The sequence below is a fragment of the Polypterus senegalus genome, chromosome 15 (genome assembly GCF_016835505.1).
Source record: "Polypterus senegalus isolate Bchr_013 chromosome 15, ASM1683550v1, whole genome shotgun sequence".
Classification (NCBI taxonomy): domain Eukaryota; kingdom Metazoa; phylum Chordata; class Cladistia; order Polypteriformes; family Polypteridae; genus Polypterus; species Polypterus senegalus.
The window spans coordinates 127,154,597-127,175,943 of NC_053168.1; the positions used below are offsets into that span (position 1 = coordinate 127,154,597).

The 21,347-nt window shown below is 43.8% G+C and overlaps 1 protein-coding gene across 1 annotated transcript in view; it reads right to left on the bottom strand.

The window, feature by feature from the left end:
- The window catches only part of csmd3b (CUB and Sushi multiple domains 3b), a 1,150,768-nt gene that overhangs the window by 168,054 nt on the left and 961,367 nt on the right, over positions 1–21,347 (bottom strand). The window contains 3 exon segments of the mRNA XM_039737543.1: positions 2,582–2,773; positions 6,968–7,170; positions 9,624–9,750. Coding sequence (XP_039593477.1) covers positions 2,582–2,773; positions 6,968–7,170; positions 9,624–9,750 — 522 coding nt within the window.

Genomic DNA, 21,347 nt, shown 5'->3' on the forward strand with positions numbered 1-21,347 from the left:
TAGATAGATAGATAGATAGATAGATAGATAGATAGATCGATCTATACTATCTATTTTATCCTGCCAACTACACCAAATAAATACTATTTGGTGTAGTTGGCAGGTGTCACAGGTGGCTGGGTGTGGTCGGCAATCAGCCACATACTTAAGGAGCCGCCGCCCTGCAATCAAGGTTGGAGTCGGGTGAGGAGGAGGAAAAGGTCGTGGCAGAGGAGACGAGGAGAGGCCTGAGTGTTTGTGTGACGAAGACTGTGCTTATTGACTTCGGGGAACTGGGGGTTTGGTGGCGGTGCACTTTGTAAGAAACTGTAAATAAACGTGGGTGATGATTGAAACCGTGTCCGTCTGTGTGTGTCCAGGCCGTCATATTTCACACAGGATTAGATAGATAGATAGATAGATAGATAGATAGATAGATAGATAGATAGATAGATAGAGTGAAAGGCATTATATAATGATAGATAGATAGATAGATAGATAGATAGATAGATAGATAGATAGATAGATAGATAGATAGATAGATAGATAGATAGATAGATAGATAGATAGATAGATAGATAGAAAGTATTTCTTTGGTATAGTTGGCAGGTCCCAGCCCCAGTGAGGTGTTATTCATACGTATTGCTGTTAGTATAAAAGGCCCCCAGTCTTGTTTCTTGTCACACTTCTGCTGAATCAGACCAACTTTATTAATCCTGCGGTAAATTGATTTGCTGACTGATGTTGTCTCATAGAGAGGACGTGCAGCATTTTTCATAAATACACTCAGTTTTTGTCTTCATTCTCCTCTCCCTTCCTCTTCTGCCTTCAGAGGGTCCAGAATACATCATAAAACTGAGCCTGTCCTTTTAATTGGCTTGTTTATTTGGTGGGCATCTCTCGAAGTGATTTTACCAGCCCGCCACACCACACCAGCCATCCATCACAGACTTGCAGAAGATGTGAAGGATGTCACAACTTACATTAAAAGTGTCCTAAGAATAATCCGCCTGCTTTGCCCTTTCTTCTAAATTTCCTCTGTATTACAAGACAAGTCCAGTTTATCATCGATGTGGACCCCCGGGTACTTGTAGGAGCGCACTCCCTCTACATCCGGCCTCCTTTAAACTGAGCAAACAATGATAATGGCATGAGATAAACGTGTAAATCATAATGATGTTAAAAGTAGCTCCTGTAAGGCTGTTCATCTTCTGCCTTAGAGATGGCATCACCCACCTGCTTAGCTCTAACACCTCAGTTTAAATGACGTTAGGTGACTTTACTTGTAACATCCCAACACAATCACCTTTTCAGATAAACAACGCCATATTATTGTTTAATTAATGTCAGACACACAAACCACAGGAACGCTTCATTGACTCTGGTCAGGTTAAAAAGGATGGGTTATGGTTGAGAGTGAAACACAGTCAATGATTGCCTAGAGTGGAGGACAAAATTTCAGGTGAACCTTGATGTCACTTCTGCTCACTTCTGCACTTATTTTAGAAAACAATCCACTGGAAGTTGCCATTCAGTTTGGACCCTGCTCCCATCAAAGACAGACCTTATAGAACAAAAGCTTTACTGATGGATGATGGACCTTTGTTTCACATTAAAGGGGGTTACTGCTCTGGCATGTAAACCTCTCTTCTTACAATTGTGAGGGACGGATTGGCATTCCAGATGGGATGGACCCTGACCCCCTACTTGGCCTGATAAAGAAGGTCAGCAAGGGAACTGCAATTCTCCCCTTCCGCACCAGGATGCGATTGCAGAAGAACACAGCAGCAGCAGCTCCACCAGGGCTGGCCTCCTAGCAGCCACAAAAGGACAAACTGGATGGAGTTGACAGCCAGGAATGGTGGGAAAGTGGGTAACTGCTTAGTATGGCTAGAGTGCACCACCATACTCTGGGTGGCAGTTTGCCATCTGGTGATCTCCAGTATGGATACCCACAGGGTAGCATGGGAGTTGTGGTCCCATGGGGATACCCAATTGAGTTCTGTGGAGGCCACCAGACAGAGCTGTCAGATATTGACACCGTAAGGACCGTCGTGGTCCTGCATGACCTAGAAGTGTTTTCCAGGGGCAATAGAAGTACTCTTGGGTCAGGCTATAAAAGAAAGCCATCCACTTGACCTGGGCAGTTGGAGATAGAAGAGGGATAGGCAGCCCTGGACTGGGAGGAGTGTAAGAGAACGCAAAGGAACATATAGGAAAAAGTAATGATCAGTTTGTGCTGGGCAATTGGAAAAGGAAGTCTGTAAAACGTACACCGTGTGTGTGAATAAAAAGCCTTTTATTGACCCAGGACTGCATCACTGGTAGTTGTGTCTAGGGGTTTGGTGCTCTGTGGCGGCCCCTACTGGCCACACAGTGAACAACGGCAATACAAAAGGCTACGTTAAAGGCACATAAAATAAATTCATTAGCTGTGTAAGCATTAGTTGGAAGTGATATCGGACTCCATGCTGAACTTCAGTACGTACAAAACTAATTTAAATCAAAGACACAAACCCAACACACGTGTGGGAGAGATTCGGTGGTTCACACAGCACATCATCTCCCCCGTCTTTACATTGCTGTAATAAATTTAACATACCTATGCAAACCGGAGGACTGGGCTGCCAGTAATATCGATTTTCCACCTGAATGCAGGTAATTTTCATTTCTCCTTGAAGCTCATAACCAGGATCACACTGAAATGTAACGGTGTCACCGGGTTCTCGCCCATCTCCATTTCGACTACCGTTCATTGGAACACCGGGGTCACGGCAGGCTGTAGCAACAGAACCTGTTGAAAGAAATGGATATAAATAATGGATGTCAAACTTACAATGGAGCCTCTTTTTTAGAAACTGAGGCCAAAAAACTGGAATATATTAAAAAAAAAACAGAGCAGCTCAAAATACTGAGGGTGCCACTTTACACCCTTTACACTAACAAAGGAATATCTGAGATGTTTCAATATTTGTAACATAAATGCCATGTGAGCAGTTCAAGAGATTAAATGAAGTCATAGCAATTTATCTCAGCACAAAGCGATTAGCCTTCTGTTTGTATCACGATGGGTTCTGTAAACTACACGCTGGTCAAAGGATAAAACGGTGGAGATTAAAAGAGGAAGGGCTTAGGAATTACAGTCAAGTGAGAGGGCGGAGGGGCACTGGGAGAGGAAGAGGAAGAGTAAAGTCGTGTTGAGAGTTAAATGAAGAGGAGCTGAGTAGGACGACAGGGAGGAGACTACCTGGGGACAAAGAGATGGGCAGGTCATGATAAAGGTGAAGAAGTTGTGGTAACAATCAAGGAGGGAAGGAGATAAAGAAATGTTTAGGCAGACAAATCAGAAGGCAAAGAGGGCAGGGGTTGAGAGCAAAAACACGGGCTTGGGGTTAAGGTTAGGGCTAGGGTTAGTTAGAGGCGGTGGATGACAAACTGGAAGCACAAAATGGAAAGGGAACGATTTTTAGAATAGCGAAAGATAGGAACAGGGCAGGGAAGGGTTTCAGTTCGACAAAGCAGATTAAAAAGATGAGCACAGTGTGGCCTCAGCTCAAGAATAGGAGGAAAGCTGTTGAACGACGAAAATCCAAGGGTAAAATATGGGCATCGAGTGAAGGACTAATTCCAAGAATAAGGAGGGAGGAAGTTTTGAAGCATGGAGAAGAAGGAAGAATGGGATGGCAATGGGACTGGGTGAAGTGTTGAAGAGGATGGGGGGAGAGGGAGTAGATGTGTTGCGGGATCAAATGCAGAAGATCACTGAATAAGAAAATGTATCAGAGGAATCACGGGACAGACAAACACAACGCTTAGCGTTTTATACAAACAGGTAGAGTAGATGTAGATGGAGGTTTATGAGGTCATTATAATTGTCGCATGGAACTCATTGCCCTCATCAGCCAGGAACTACCTAAACACTCAGGCCATGTGTGGCCGGGCATTGTCCTGCACCAGTAGAAACCCAGAGCCTACTGAGGCAGCATAAGGTCTGTCAGTCAGGATACCGTTGCCTAGCATGTGGAGGTCTGTGTGACCATTCAGGGACAGGCCTCTCCAGGTCATCACTGACCCACCACCAAAACAGTCATTGCTGGCTGTGTAACGTTCACCATGGCATCTCCAGACTCCTTCACGTTGGTCACGTGTATTCAGTGTGAACCTGCTGTCATCTGTGAAGAGAACAGGGCACCAATGACAGAGCTGCCAATTGTGTATCCTCTGGCGAATGCTAATCGAGCTGCACAGTAATGAGCTGTGAGCATAAGTGTCCTACTAGAGGACGTTGGGCCCTCGTGCCAGCCTCATGGAGTCTGCTTGTAACAGTTTGGTCAGAAATGTGCACACTAGTAGCAAACTGGAAGTCATTTTGTAAGACTCTGGCATTCCACCTTCTGTTCCTCATCACACAAAGGAGAAGATATCAGCCCTACCACTGAGCTGAAGCCTTTCTACGGCCCTGTCCAGCTCTCTTTGTGTAATGGCCCATCTCCTGGTATCTCCTCCATGGTCTTGAGACTGTGCTAGGAGACACAGCAGACCTTCTTGCAATGGCATGTATGGATGTGCCATCCTGGAGGAGCTGGACTACCTGTGGGCTACAGGTACCACCTCATGCTACCAGTCATGACAAGAACATGAGCAAAACGCAAAGCTAGAGAAGAATCAGTCAGGAAGGATAAGGAGAGAGCAATGGTCCGGTAGCCACCATTCCCTGTTTGGGGGTGTCTTGCTGTTGACACTCCAGGTCACCTGTTGTCACTTTCATTTGCACCAAAGCTGGTCAAGTTGATTCACAATCTCGTGTGCTTCCTAACTGGACAGACTGATACCCCTGAAGATTCACTGACTTGGTGTTTCACTGTCATGATTACGTGTTCTGAATATATATAGCTGTCAACACACAGGTCCAGAAAAGAAATGGGGTGCAAACCAAGTCCATCCATCTATCATCCAACCCGCTATATCCTAGCTACAGGATCATGGGGGTCTGCTGGAGCCAATCCCAGCCAACACAGGGCGCAAGGCAGGAAACAAACCCCGGGCAGGGCGGCAGCTCACTGCAGGGCACACACACACCAAGCACATACCAGGGACAATTTAAGATCGCCAATTCACCTAACCTGCATGTCTTTGGACTGTGGGAAGAAACCCACGCAGACACGGGAGAACATCCAAACTGCATGCAGGGAGGATCCGCGAACCAAGTCGCCCGTTTCAATATCAGTGCCAGCAAGCTATCATAAACAGGCACACAATGGCAGAAACAAGAATAAAAAAGCAGAGAGAGATGTAGAAACACTCGGGGCTCCATCTGGCAGTCTGCTCTTTGCAAATGCGATGCCACCATTTGGGGTGCGGACAGGAAGGGGCGGAGTCTCTTTCCCTGACTGGGTGTCTTTTCTGAACTTTGAGTGGAAAATGAAGAAATACAAAGAGCAGCATTGCCCCCTTGTGTCCCGGAATGGTAGTGCTTATCTCTGACGAGCCTGAATGTTCACCTATTGATGCGCATAGATAGATAGATAGATAGATAGATAGATAGATAGATAGATAGATAGATAGATAGCGTAGTTGGCAGGATTAGATAGATAGATAGATAGATAGATAGATAGATAGATAGATAGATAGATAGATAGTAAGTAATGAAAGGCACTATATAATAGATAGATAGATAGATAGATAGATAGATAGATAGATAGATAGATAGATAGATAGATAGATAGATACTTTATTAATGCTTAACTGCATAATTTTGTTCATTTGTAATTACAAAAACATATATATAATATTTTTTTTTTTCGTCTGCTAGTTGCTGTTCCCATTGCTCTTATGTCCGTTCCTCCTTGGGTATATTAATTGTTATCTTCACAATTTTGCAAAGCGAAAGGCAAAAGCAGATTAGGACGAGACACTTGTTGAACAGACACGGGTTAAAAAAATAAGTGACTAAACACGCTAAAGGACATTACATAAGTGCGAAGGACTTTGTTGTAAATATTCGCCACATACAGGAACGCCGTGCCATATTTATTGCTTGGTAGGTCCTCCCAGAAGCCACCCTGCAATGCTTACATTATTTTTATTTTTTTTAATAGCAGAAACACCTGAAGTTTTCCAAACAATTTTATACAAAGACGTTTCTGCTGCAGTCTACAGGAGACGTTAATAGTAAAAGATCAACCACAGTTAATTATTAAGGCTCCATTTCAGAATCAGAAAACTTTATTAATCCCGAAGGAAATTACTTATGTTACAACTTAACAACAGACAAGAGCACGTTACACTTAGAGCACGTATAAAAGTAATCATGTAAATATAAATAAAGTATAATTAATGTATCAAACTAAAGTACAGAGTGTTGCACCAGAAGTTAATATTGCACATTTTGAGAACAAATAAGGTTATCCTCATGTGAAGATTATTGCACAAGAACAGATAGTATGTTGCACATTTCAAGTACTTGAAAAGATGTACCTGGATATCCAATAAAGATAAAAGGGTAATAACTTAAAGTGTGGGTGAGCGACCAGAACAGGAGTCTGGTGGCTGTGGGGAGGAAGGATTTCCTGTGACGTTCAGAGGAGCGCTGGATGCTGGTCGGTCTACTGCTGGAAACGCTCGTCTGTCCCACCACAACCCTATGAAGTGGCTGATTAGCATTTTCAATAATAGACCGAAGCCTGGACAACGTTCTCTGATCATTTATGTTTGCGACTGCGTAGTCTTCCTGTCTGCTTTAACAAATGTGTATTTCTATGTGTGCTTGTTCTGTAATTTGTAAAGTTTTACGTGTACCTGTTACTTATAGCAGCACTCTGAGTCTACTCTAATAGTGAAAAGCAAAATACAAAAATAAACTGCATAAAACTACAAACCGGAGGCCCACCGTTACACCTATACATACACTAAAGAGTGGACCCCGCTGCGTAACGTCACTGAAGTGTTGTCGCCTAAATAATAAATCAAAGCGAAATGCAAAACTTACTTGAAAACTGAATTGCAAATCCCGACTTGCTGATGTAGAAGTCCGTGTCAAACTGGATTGTGACGACATTGAGGGTGCTGTGAATGCCTTCCGGGAGCAGAGACCCACTGACTTCTCTAAGAAGCATTTCGTTTTCTGGAGGACCGTCCCAAACTCTTAAAATATCATGCGACGCCTCCGTGTCAAAGGCAAGAAACTGAAGGCTGCAAAAGAGAACAAGCCCGGTTAGCAGTTCACGAAGTCGTCTCGCTTCCATCTGTCGTCCACAACATCCATACCTATGTCTGCTCTCTCCATTGCAGAGCTGGGGGACGGGTAATAAATAACCAATCAAATGAATGAAAAAGTCTACACTTTTGATAATAACACATTTCCAGTAGGCATGAGATATTTTGTATCATGTAATTCGATACAACAAAAATTATTGCCAATACAACATGTGACCTCATCTAGTGTATCGTGTGACATTACCGCATGACCAAAAATGAAAGCAAAGGCAAACGGAAATGTCATTTGTCGAAAATGGGGGAATTAAAAAAAATCGGGTTTAAAAACTTGGCATAACACGACACACTGACTGCATTTTGGCATTTTCGCTATTCACCGACAGTAAAAGGATGAGAAGGGGAACACTGTTGACGAAAACGTAGACTTTGCTGTTTGTGAAAGTGGGATGGGACCACAGGTTAAGAGTGTCACATGCACAAGGCCAGATTAGCACCTGCACAGTGTGGCGGACCCCAGCCAGGACGCCTGGAAGGAGGAAGGACTGTGACAGGAACAATAACTCCCCTGGGCCATGAGAGGGCAGCCGCCCTGGTCTGCATCGGGATCAGAGCTTAGAAACTCAACCCTGCTGGAGCCCGTGGCCAGTACCAGGAGATGCCCAGAGGATGATTACAGAGCCTCGGGCTGCAGCACTTCGCTACAATAGGAAGCACCTGGAGCACATTTAGGACCACCTCATTCCAGTAGATGAGCCGTAGTCACGAGGAAGAGGACGGAGCTTGCGGGGAAAGGAGTAATTTTATCAGTATGCTGCTGCTGGAGTATGTGAAATTCCCCTTGGGAATTGATAAGTATCTATCTATCTAGCTAGCTATCTGTCTAATCCTGCCAACTACGCTATCTATCAATTATATAATGTCTTTCACCATTCGTATCTATCTATCTATCTATTATATAGTGTCTTTCACCATTTGTATTTATCTATCTATCTGTCTATCTGTCTAATCCTGCCAACTACGCTATCTATCTATGATATAATGCCTTTCACCATTCATATCTATCTATTATATAGTGCCTTTCACTATTCATATCTATCTATCTAGAGGCGGTAGAAGAAGTGAGAAAAGAAGGGACTTTGAGCATATTGTGGCCATTTAAGTGCACTGTGTGGTGTTGTAAAAGAGAATTAAATGTGTGTGTTTGTTGGACTTCTAGTGTCTGTCTATCTGTGCTCAGGGGCTGAACTTCCACAACAGGTCCCTGGGTATCTTAGCTCCTTAACAGGGAGCTCATCATCCTTTTAAGAATGTAGCAGCGGACACCGGCTCGTTTAACGCAGCATGGCGATTCCCACTCTTAATTTCCGCATTAGACTCGCTTGCTTTATCGCCCCCATTCCCCTCGGTCATTTCACCACACGGCCACTCGATTGTTTCATCAAATATGCTTATTGCTGTAAGAGGCCAGCAGATGGTAGATCCCCCGCCTCCCCTGCACACACAATCTTAATTTGGTGACGTTGCTTCCCCAGACGAGTATCATAACATGAATGCACCGCTCCATCCACATGCTTGTTTTCAAATCAGCCCAGCACAAACTTCTCACCGAAGTGGAGCAGTTCTCGTGATATACACAAACGTATCGGGAGCAGCAGGTGTGAGCGGGTGTGAGAACGAAAACTCAAGACATTGATATGCCGTCACTGATACCGATTCAGAAACGTTATCTATCGTGGACCTGGCATGGCACTTAACGAAAATGCCTTATCATGGGGATGTTGTGTCATGAAGGCCGAAACGCACAATAAATTGTCTGGTGGGATAAGTGTGTTGTTATAGAAACGATGAGCCCCTCAGTCTGTGGTAACTCACATCTTCACATTGCAAAGTGGTTTAACGGGTAAAACAAGTCCAAGGGCGGTAGATCCAGCAAAAGTCTGAAGGGGCAAACCAGTAGATCCAACAGAATTCTTTTGGCCAATTGTTGAATCTCGTATTCGATGACACCACTGGAAATTTAGGGGGCGTGCAATTAGGACTGAAGCCAGGAAGCTGTTCTCTACTCAAGGAGTTGTGTGGCTATGGAAAAAACTACCGAGACATGGAGCTGAGGCAGAAACCTGGACCACTTTTAGGAAAGTTCTGGATGAGACCTCAGGACAGCTGAGCTATTACATGAACAAACGAGTGACAAATGGGCCAAATGGTGTCTGGCCGTGTCCAGATTTCTTATGGTCTTCCTTCTCCCATATTTCAGAGTACGTTAGGTAAAGGGGCGATTGGAAACTGCTCACCATGATGCGACTCTAAAAGCAACGCATGGAGCCAAAGGGGGTGTCAGATCGTTGCGGCACGCACTCACGCACACACCACACTCGCACTCACTTGTATCCATTTTTATTTTATTCAGATATAAGAAAGTGACCAACCTTACGATATTTCCCGGATCAACTTCAATAATCCATGTACATCGAAGATTGTTGTCATAAGGGAAAGGGTAACCAGGTGACAGGATTCTTCCCGATGATTCACCTTTGAATCTGCCACCGCATTCAGCTAAAAAAAATGACAAAGGATCATTAAATCAATCCATCAAAAATACACCTGGACTAGGAGGATTTCTTTATTTGTAACACCACCGAACATCGAGAGAAAATGTACTGTTTACAAATAATGAAAATTTGAATCATTTCTATGGCATCCTCTCTCTTTCTTCTCTTGTCCCTCCCATCAGGTGTCTTAGAATCGCATATTCATCAGATCATTAGGACAGCATTTTGTCACTTAAGAAACATAGCAAAGGTTAGACCTCTTATATCACTGAAAGATGCTGAGAATTGAGTTCACGCTTTTGTTTTCTGTTGACTAGATTACTGTAACGCAATCCTCTCAGGACCACCCAAAAACGACATAAATCGGTGACAACAAGTGTAGAATGGAGCTGCTAGTATCCTAACTAGGAAAAGAAAATCCGAGCACATTTCTCCAGTTTTGATGTCACTACACTGGTTACCTGTGTCATTCAGAAGTGACTTTAAAATACTGCTTATGGTATACAAAGCCTTAAATAATCCGCTCCATCTTATATATCGGAGTGTCTGACACCTTATATTCCAAATTGTAACCTCTTCAAATGAGGGTCTGCTTAGAATTCCAAGAGCAAAACTTAGAAGAAGTGGTGAGGCAGGCGGGCGGCCGGCCTTCTGCTGTTATGGACCTCAAATCTGGAATAGCCTGCCAGTAGGAATTCACCAGGCTGATACGGTGGAGCTCTTTAACACTCTGCTAAAAACTCATTACTTTACCATGGCTTTCTCATAACTTCATCTTAGTTTAATCCTGATACTCTGTATATTCAATTACTTATATTACTATTCATGGTGGCTCCAAAATCCGTACTCACCCCTACTTTCTCTTCTGTTCTTTTTCCGGTTTTCTATGGTGTTGATCTGCACCACCACCACCTGATCAAAGCACCATGATGTCCCTACATTGATGGATTAAAGGCCAGAAGTCTACATGACCGTCATCATCAAGCTCTTTCATGAGAACCCTGAATACATTGAGGACTGATTGAGATCATTTATGTTAGGTAGAATGCCTAGAGGGGGGCTGGGTGGTCTTGTGGCCTCGGACCCCCTGAAGATTTTATTTTTTCTCCAGCCGTCTTGGAGTTTTTTTTTTGTTTTTTTTTTTCTGTCCTCCCCGGCTATTGGACCTTACTTTTATTCTATGTTAATTAATCTTCTCTGATTTTAATTCTTACTTTGTCTTTTTTCTCTTTCTTCATCTTGTAAAGCACTTTGAGCTCCAATATTTGTACTAAAATGTGCTATTGAAATAAATGTTGTTGTTGTAGGAAAAAAGAATGTGTGTTGCTAAGCAACTGATGAAAATGGGAGTGGCCAGGAGAAAGCTTTGCACCTGAGCCCAGTCCTCGATACGTCGACATGACAAACCCGAGTAAGTCGGCTACAAGAGGATGGCAGCTGAAGGACGAGGACGCCACAGGTGAGCAAGGTGTGAATCTACCATATGTGAAGGACGCCGGAGATCCTATTTTACGGCTTGCATTATTTTTTGAAGTCCTTTGATGTGCTCACTCCTCTGACCTGCCTTTGTTCAGACTTAAAACCGCGCGTTTATATTTTCTTTTACCTTTCAGATTGGCATGTTGGCACCTTGAGAAGGTTTTCTCATGTAGAGCTCTGCCTTTCCCACAATGAGAAGAAAAGGTTAACAAAACCACTAAGGGAGTGCGACCTGCGAGGGAAGCTTTTATCAGTTTGGTGAATAGATGACCACCCAGAAGGATAATCCTTTTGAGAAGGAGGCAGTTTTCAGATGTGATGGCAGACCTGGCAGGTGTTGAGAAGCCCGGATTTAAAAGTGAGCTGCCATCGGGCCGATCTTCTCCAGAGGGACGTTCGTAAGAACTTTGACTTTTCAGAAGTAACTGGCACGGCTTTCAATGAGATCTTTGGGAAAACAGAGCAGCTCAGCTGAAAAGACAATCTGGGCTGGCGATGTTAAGAACACGATTGAGTGGGTTCTGTCAGTGCTGACCATCTTAAGTGGGGCAGTGAAGGATTAGCGGGGTCAGCCATTGTGACTTTAAATGACAGCTGATTAAAGAGGGGCACCTTGTCAAGGATGCTCTTATGTTTGGGTCAGGGCCCACCCATCCGGATTTTGAGCTCTTTTCAGTTTTATAATTATCTTTATGTTAATATCATTATTTGATTACAATTATGTATTATTTGGTCAGTTTTGTTAATTGTTTGGTTTGTTTGTGTGAATCCTTACTCTTCCATGTACCTGTATGGAAGAATATTTTAGACACAGCTAAATAAAGAAATAAAAACGCAGCTAAATAAACATAGCATGACGATAAATAAGGGAAAAACAGCGTGAAATGTGGGCATCGTCACGCATGTGTGTCTGTGGAACTCCTTGCTGGCTCATTCGAGGTAAACGGTAACCCAAAATGTCACTTTCACATGACAAAGCTAAGTGGGCGGGGTCTAGCGAGTGTTATGTCGTAATCGGTATAGAGGGTGTGACCTGCATGACCACGCCCATCCATCTTCTGCTGCTTATCCAGGACTGAGATACGAGGACTGCAGTCTAAGCAATGATACCCAGATGACCCGCCACCTCCCCCGGGGGGATACCTAGGTGTGCCCAGGCCAGCCGAGAGATTTGATTTGTCCAGCGTGTCCTGGGTCTGCCCCGAGGTCTCTTCTGAGCGTGACAGTCCTGAAACACCTCCCCGGGCAGGCATCCCATAAGAATCCTAATCAGATACCTGAACCATCTCAGCTGGCTCCTTTCAATGCATAGAAGCAGTGGGTCTTATTTAGAGCTCCTCACAAATGTCTGAGCTCCTTACCCTCTTCACCCCGAATGACTGGCACAACGTCTGCATAACTGAGCATCAAAATAAACAAAATAATAATAAATACCCATGTTGTAAAATAGAAAGAAGAATTCAAGACCCCAGCTGATGCACCCTTGTTACCAGGTGCATGACCACTACGGAAATGAAGACCACCAAGAGATATGCACTCTGAAGGGAGAGCTACGTAACGGCACTGACAAATTGTATCAGGCTGGGGACGAGTCACCGTCACTATGAGTTGGCTTCAGAACCGGCTGAAGGGGAGCTTAGACAAATGGCAAAGAAAATAAAGAAGCAGAGGAATTCCAAATAGGGCAGCAACAGCGAGGAGTCTTTTAAAAGCTTAGCAAGAGAGAGATGAAAAGAATTCAGATGGCACTTTGTGCCACATTGGTGTTAGCAGTGGGATGAGGATAAGACCTAACATCCCATTTAGCAAAGTGTCAAGTGCCACGGAGACCTAAAATGGATTTTCTGGTCTCTTCTGGGCTGTTGAGGGATGTAAATCTATTGGCAGTTGGCACTACGATATATTTAATCACAGATTGTTGGTTGGTGTAATTCCCTGCTTTGTTTATCACGTACTTCTTCAAATAAGTGCACTAATCCTTTGTTTTATGAACATCTGCCCTGATGAATGGCTCAACTAACTATTTCATTTTCCTTTCGTCTTCCCGGGAATGTTGGTCCTTGTTATCCTTACGCTTTCTGACACGGCCCTGTTTTGTATTTTTATGATGCTAAGCCCCCAGTCTATTGTCATCGGCTGCATGTGGCCCAAAGATAACTTGCCCGTTGAGCAAAACAAATGAAATAGGCCTGAATGCCATTTACCTCTGGCACATTGATTTGTCAACAGACATGCCGTGTGACTTTTTCACCGTCTATCTTTTGCTGCACGTTTTCAAAACGATCAGCCACAAAACTAATCGTTGTGCCACGGATACCTTGTAATTAGCCTTTAATTACATAATTAATCATCTCCCCATGCCAGGAATCACGTGATGTATAAGGGGCACTGCGGAAAAGTGGACGAAATCGATAGTGGCACTCTGTTGGCTGACCCTATCAAAAAGTAAATGAAATTCATAAATAATGTGGTCTCTACTCACGGGGGATTAGGGTTCTCAGCTATTGTCATTTAAACGCCATGGGAGAACTTCATAAATGATAGTCATCTGATTTTTTAACCCACTCAATCTAGACCAGGGTCTCAGGGTCTCACAGGCAGCATGGGGTGCAAGGCGGGAACAAAACTTGAGCAGGGCAACAGTCCATCACAGGACGAACACTCAGCCACACATCAAGGGCCAGTTTAGTGCCCCCAAATCACCTAACCTGCATGTCTTTGGCGTAAAGGAGAAAACTGGAGTACCCGGAGGAATCCCACAATGACACGGCTTGAAGAAATCAGGACTCTGCCTGGAGTTGGCCATCTGGTCAAACTGAACAACCAGTCTTGAGAATGAAGGGCCTTGGTCAGGGAGGTGACTAAGAACCCAATGGTCACTCTAACAGAACTTCAGAAATCCTCTGCTGAGATGGGAGAATCTGCTTGAGGGACGGCCATCTCAGGAGCACGCTGTCAATCAGACATTTAGGATGAAAGCCACTCTTGAGTAGATGGCGTGAGGAGGAGATATATTCTGTAGACTGATGAGACACAAACTGAACTCTTTGGGCAGAATTCCAGGCACAGTCAGTCTGCTGAAGACCAAGCAGAGCTCATCATCTGCTTTATGCCATCCTTTCGGTGAAGCGCAGGGTCGGCAGCTTCATGCCAAGGGTGTGCTTCTCAGTGTCGGGATGGGCAACTGGTCTAAAGTGACGAAAGGACGAATGAAGCCAAATCCAGAGAGGTCCTTGAAGAAAACCTGCATGCCACCATTCAGCGTGACAATGACCTGAACAACAAGGTCAAGGCAATGGCAGAATAGCCGCAGAAAAAGTCTTTCAGTGTCCTTGAGTGACTGAACCAAAGTCTGTTCTTAAACCTCAAGGGACATCCGTGGAGAAACCTGAAGATGGCATGTCACAGACACATCCTGTATCCCGTCTAATGGAGACTGGAGAGGATCTGCCAGGAAGAATGGAATCAACTGCCCAAAGCTTTAACCCAAGGTGGACCTGCTGCCAAAGGGGCTTCTAGAAAGTACTGAATTAAGGGCCATCATCAAGAATGAGAGGGTTCAGGTTTTGATTTTGAATACATTTGTAAGCCTTTCTGGCCACATGTCTTCACTTTGTCATCATGGCTTACTGAGTGTCGATCAATGAGCAAAACTGGCCAATTTATTGATCTACAATTAAGTCTACAACACAATAAACTGTGCAGACAGTGAAGGCATCTCAATGCTTTCTGAGTCTGCTGTATGAAGTTCTCAAACCTACAAATCTAATTTAAGGTTGCTGGATACAGGAGCTGCCATCAGAAGTATCAGAAATCAACCTGGAACCCCCTAGGACCCCACACCCTTCACCAGCAATAACTCACTAAAGAAATGCCACAAACTTAATTTATGCCAAAGAAGAAGGAGTGAGGAGCTGAGTAATAATTAAATGGAACGCGGCCCCCCCAGGGGTCAGGCTGGAAGCGTCCACTGACTCGTGCAAAGTGATAAACTAAACAAATTATGAGCCGTCTGCCTGTCAGGGAAAAAGACCAAAAAGGTGCAGCTGACAACGCCTGCCATGTTCCACACAAGTCGAGGGTCTTGTTTTCTCAGAATAACTGGATCAGCTCATCGATTTCCTGACCCACCTCTGCCTCTACCAATTCCTAAAAAACGTGGGTTGTCATTGTGCTTGGGCTGTCAAGATGCTCTGAGTGAATAAAAATACTTGTTTTGTATCCAGGTTTGTCTTGGTGTCATCGTGTTTTGGAGTTTGGGACTCAGTAGCACCCCCTTGTGGTCACTATATGTGTGTGTGTGTGTGTGTGTGTGTAGATGTACAGTATATATATATATGCACCCTCAGCGTTTGTCCTACACCTCCCTTCAGTATCCTCTCCATCTATCTTAGCCACTAATTCCTATCTCAATCACGTTCCTGTAAAGGCCGCTTCTTAATCTCTCTTATTTTGAGGTGTGTTGTTTGGCTCCTGTCTGGTTTTTGGCTACCAGAAATGGTAGACAATCCTCCATTACCTGGTGTGAAAACATCCTGGAAATTCGTTCTGTGTCTGAGGGTGACTCTCAGTGCTCCTCCATTCCTCGGGGTCCTCGTGTGTGCTTTCTGTTGCGATTGTGTTTGACCGAACAACTGCAGCGAAACGGCCCAGTCAGACCAATCGGATTGCTCGGAGGGACTTGAGACACACACACACACAGATATTTATGTTTTACGATATAGATAGCTACAGATAGTCCCACAGAAGCAGCAGCACATCCCTGATGACACAACTGTCTGAGGGAACACAGTTGAGGCCTTCTTCTCTCTCACTCATAGACCAGAGGATGAGGCCTGGGACAAGCTGTGACATCACTTCTGGTTCTGCCCCCTTCCGCCAATGGGCTATTCTAGTCAGGCTTTATTAGGGAACCCGGACTCAGAAAGTATTGAGACGCCTTCACCGTCTGCACACTGTATTGCGTTGTAGGCTTAATTGTACTGTAGATCAGTAAATTGGCCAGTTTTGCTCATTGATCGACACTCAGTAAGTCATAATGACAAAGTGAAGACATGTGGCCAGAAAGGCTTGCAAATGTATTAAAAATCAAAAACTGAAACTTCTCATTCTTGGTGATGACCCTTAATTCAGTACTTTCTGTAAGCCCCTTTGCCAGCAGGTCCACCTTGGGTTAAAGCTTTGGGCAGCTGATTCCATTCGTCCTGGCAGGTCCCCTCAAGTCTCCATTAGACTGGACAGAGCTCCACAGAGGAGAGTAATTTGGTCCAAACACACGCCAACTTAGCAGCAAACAGGAGAGGCGCCAAAGGACGTTGATGCATTAAACGGGACACCCAGACAGCTCTTTGTTGTTGTGTATGTTACAATATACAGAAAATTTCTAAGTATACTTTGGTGGCCATTGGGAGAATGACAAAGCCCAGAAATGTGAAATGTTGGGATGGCAGCCGAGTCACCCTATTTAATTCTAGCAGAATAAAAACTGAAACAGCGCACGATGGCGTGACCTCAACAGCATACGTTTAGCCAAAAGAAATCAGCCTCGACTGGTGAAAGTTAGCCATCCTTTGGTGTACATCATGCTCAGAAGAGAGCTCTGTCTTACGGTTAGATCAGTCCAACAGGAGGCGCCCTCTTTCTGGGTTTTAGAGCGCAGACTCAGTTGCCCTCACATGGCATCTTCTCAGAGTTGTGGAAGGGAAAGGGAGCTGACATGATTAGCGACAGCACCCCCTGCCATCCTGGGGTGGCATGACATACCTCTGATGAGCCCAGAAAGCACTCCTCCTACATGCACGATGGTCTACAGTATATATAGACATATTGTACATACTACACTGCAGTCGTGCACAAGAGCTCGGCAAGCCTCCTATCAGGAAAGAGTTCGACACCTCTGCTCTCCTCAATGATGTTTCTACCCTCATTTCGAGAAGAGTCCTCTCCTGAAGGTGACTCATGACATCTCTTTACCGCACTCACCTTAACTCCTCTTCTCCCCACCATGAAAGGAAAAAAGACAAAGATGTCACCGTCATCTATCCAAACAACTACCTGAAGTAAAGCCCTGACATCGACTGCTCCGGGGATACGACAGGGACGGGTGGGTTCGGTTAATCAGTGATTCTGCATTGGCCCAAGTGTGAGTAGGCCTGACAAGGCTGGCGTTCGGCTTTGTGACCAGCCCCTGGAGTGACGTGCTCCTGCAGCCCTGCATTAGATGAAGCAGCTTTGAAAATGTTGGGCTATTTTCGGAGGCCTTTTCGAATGCCTAGAAAGTTAAATTCCCCCCTGCATCATCTTTGTGCTCAATGCTTGCACTTAGAATTTCGGCGACCCTGTTTGGAGAAGATATGAATTTAAGGGACTCCTTGTCAAAACAGAATGAGATTTGAGAACAAAAAATAAATTGAGTCTGGGCTTAGAAAAACTCCACAAAGAATTGTATAGCGGCTGCCCCTCTGCTAGCTGAATGGACCCCCTTGACAGGCTGAGCTAAACAAAGCCAGCGCCTCAGCAAGTCCCACAAGCCTGTCACAAAAGACGATGAAGTGATACAAGCAAGCAATGGCTCCCGGCTTTCTCAGGCTTCTCTTTGTGCTTGCCGGAGGGGGTCAAATGGCAGGTTTGTGCTTTCAGATGGGAACATTCACAAATCAGCTCTGAAAATTAAGTGCCAATGGTGAAATAATTCAGCGAACGGGAACAATAAATAGTTATAGGAATCTGCCAATCTATCTAATGTATATAGTGAAATACACATCAATTGTATATAGTGCCTTTCACATTTATCTATCCATCTAATCCTGCCTACTATACCAAATTCTTTCTCTTTCTTTCTTTCTAGTCCTAACTACTATACCAAATGTTTTCTATCTAATCCTACTATACCAAATTCTCACTTTCACATTCATTCTTTCTTTCTTTCTTGTCCTACCTACTATACCAAATGTCTTCTATCTATCTATCTATCTATCTATCTATCTATCTATCTAATAAATTTTCAAACCTTTCTGGTCGGTCACATGTTTTCACTTTGATCATATGGGTTATCGAATAATAATAATAATCCATTTTCATTATATAGCGCCTTATGGTCAAGGCGGTTGCAGATTGATGGACAAAAATGCCACATTTATCCATTTAAAATGAAATCAACCACACAATAAAGTATGCAAAAAATAAAGGGGTTTGAATACTGATGGAATCTACTGGAACACCGAAGTGCACTTACGAAATGCTGTGATATGTGGAGCTGGATGTTCATCTGAGCAGTTATTATACTACTAGCTGTGCTGCCGGTCTAAGATGGTTGAAATCTAAGTAATCAACATAGACTCCAGTGTTGACAATTGCAGGGCACCATCTAAGGGAATGTATTTTCTAATTCATGTTGTGATAAATAGAATTGCATTTGTCTTTCCAACAGATGGTGCATAAAATGCATTACTACAGATGTTTTTGAGATGCCATCTCTAGGAATGATAAATGCAATGAATATGTGTCTGTTGGTTGTCCTTTTGGTATGGGATTTGTAAAAGCAGTGATAATGTTTGTGATGCATCATCTGCTTGAAAGACACATGCAATGCATTTTATTTCTTAAAATATGTGTGATGCGCCATCTGTTGGAATGACAACTATAATGTATATATATTTTACATACCATTTAGTATGGGATTTGTAAAAGCACTGTCAATGTTTATGATGCACCATCTGTTGGAATGACGAATGTGACGTACAGATCTCTGTTATATGCCATTTGAGATGGGATTCATTAAAACAGTGTTAATGTTTGTGGTGAACCATCTTTTAGAATGACAAATGTACAACTGGATGGACACACAGATATGTAGACACTTGTCTTTTTATTAAGGTGAGTGAGGCTTTGAGAGAGTTAACTAGGCTGACGCTTTAGGTGACGATGGAGTGGCTGGCTTTATGAACTTGTCACGTGATACAAAACAATGGTGTGTATCAGATGGGGAGGATGGACAGCAGGAATTGAGGAGTCAGGTACGTTTGGGAGAAACATATGGCTCTCGTTTTGTGCGTGAAATGTTCTTGGATGACCTGACATTTTCTTGCTGATAAAAGCCTTGGTAGAGAAGGAGTGAGATCTGGAAGGGAAGTTCTAAGGTGTCCTTTGAGCCTCATAAGGCATTTGAACCATTCACGTAATGTGTAGTTTTGTTTCTTTCAATGCAGTTTGTACAGTAAATGGATAGTTTTTTAAGAATATTTAAGAAACACACTATATTTAAAGTTTTGAGCCCCTTATGTCAAGTGCATGATGGGATGTTTCCATGGATTTAAGAATTTATTTGCACAAAAAATCTTTTTTTGTTGCCTTCCTTACTTTGCTGGTGCCGGTTCTGTCATTTGGTGCTTGTGTGCTGCTGATACTTAAAGTTTTAGGAGGTGGGCTGACACAAGTGCAAATAAGGCAGGAATGCCACCCATTGTGTGCCATTATGCCACCACCCAATTGTCACCAAGTGCAGGAAATGACAAGACACAGAACTCGCGTTTGTTAAAAAGTCCCTCGCACTGAAATCTCCCGATTCACCTTCTTCTATTGTTTTTGCTCCATAATCTCAGCTACACAATATTTTCATTTCTTTATTCATCAGGATGTAATATTAATAATGCAGTTAAAAAGAGTCACCTTGCTGAATAATTTAAAGGGGTGTTAATTTATCTCCTTCAGGAGTATGAAAGAGAAGAATTCAAAGACGGATAATGCAAACACAATTCAGGCGTCTGCCGCTGCCACACAGCCTCACTCAATAAAACAGAAATTCAATTCCGAAGCGTTTATATGAAGAGATACACTTTCACTTTATACTGGAGGTAAGCAGCGGCATCCGTGATATTTCTCAAATTTGCACAAAACACAGGGAAGGCCTGTAAACGTCATTTTCCTCTCGTTTTCCGCTCAAAGCTCTTTAGATTACTGCACACTAAACCCCGCTTTACAAGCAGCTGCAGTTCGGCTCAATTGAATCACACCCAGGGTGTCCCTGGAAAGAATCTGAAAGGAAATCCCCAGTCGTATTTAGTCCTGAAAAGAGTCGCTTGAAAAGAAATCAGCGCCTCGCTTGTCGACATGCCGCGAAAATACCACGGCTTGTTTTCCGGGGGTGAATGTAAAGGCGCATTAATATTAACAGTTTTCAAATTACACAGCTTGTTCTGCATCTAGTGGCACTCACAGAATGTCATCGACAAGTCCTCAAACGTCCCTCCTGCCATGCTGGCATTGCCAATCCTGCCGTTTACAGGAAAGAGCTTTCTGTGCTGCCAAGAAGAGCAATAACTCTTGGTAATCGGCTTCCTCACCTCACCCCGGGTCAGTCCCGCCTTGAGCCCACTGCTGCCAGTGAACCTGAAAACATTAAAATGACTCTGGTGGTGTTTAAAGGGGTCCTCAATCCCAAAAAGATTATTGGCTTAAAGGGGTCCTCCATCCCAAATACGACTGCTGATTTAAAGAGGTCTTCCATCCCAGAAAGATTGTTGGTTGAAAGAGGTCCTCGATTGCTGGCTTAAAGGGGTCCTCCATCCCAAATACAATTGCTGGATTAAAGGGATCCTTCATCCCAAAAAGATTTTTGGCTTAAAGGGGTCCTCCATCCCAAAACAATTGCTGGATTAAAGGGATCCTTCATCCCAAAAAGATTTTTGGCTTAAAGGGGTCCTCCATCCCAAATACAACTGCTGATTTAAAGATGTCTTCCATCCCAAAAAGATTGTTGGCTTAAAGGGGTCCTCCATCCCAAAAACAATTGTTGGTTTAAAGGGGTCCTCAATTGTTGGTTTAAAGGGGTCTGTGATTGTTGGCTTAAAGGGGTCCTCCATCCCAAAAAGATTGTTGGTTTAAAGGGGTCCTCCATCCCAAAAATGATTGTTGGTATAAAGGGGTCTGCCAATCCCAAGTACAACTGCTGGTTTAAAGAGTTCTTCTACCCAAAAACGATTGATGGCTTTTCTAGCAATAAATCAATCAAGGACTACGTGCAAGTTACTTTCAACAGCATAAACGAGCTGACGCGTTCACCTCCCTTGTCACACTTGCCGAGTGCTGAGTGGATCTGCTGCCATAAACAGAGCTGGCCATATG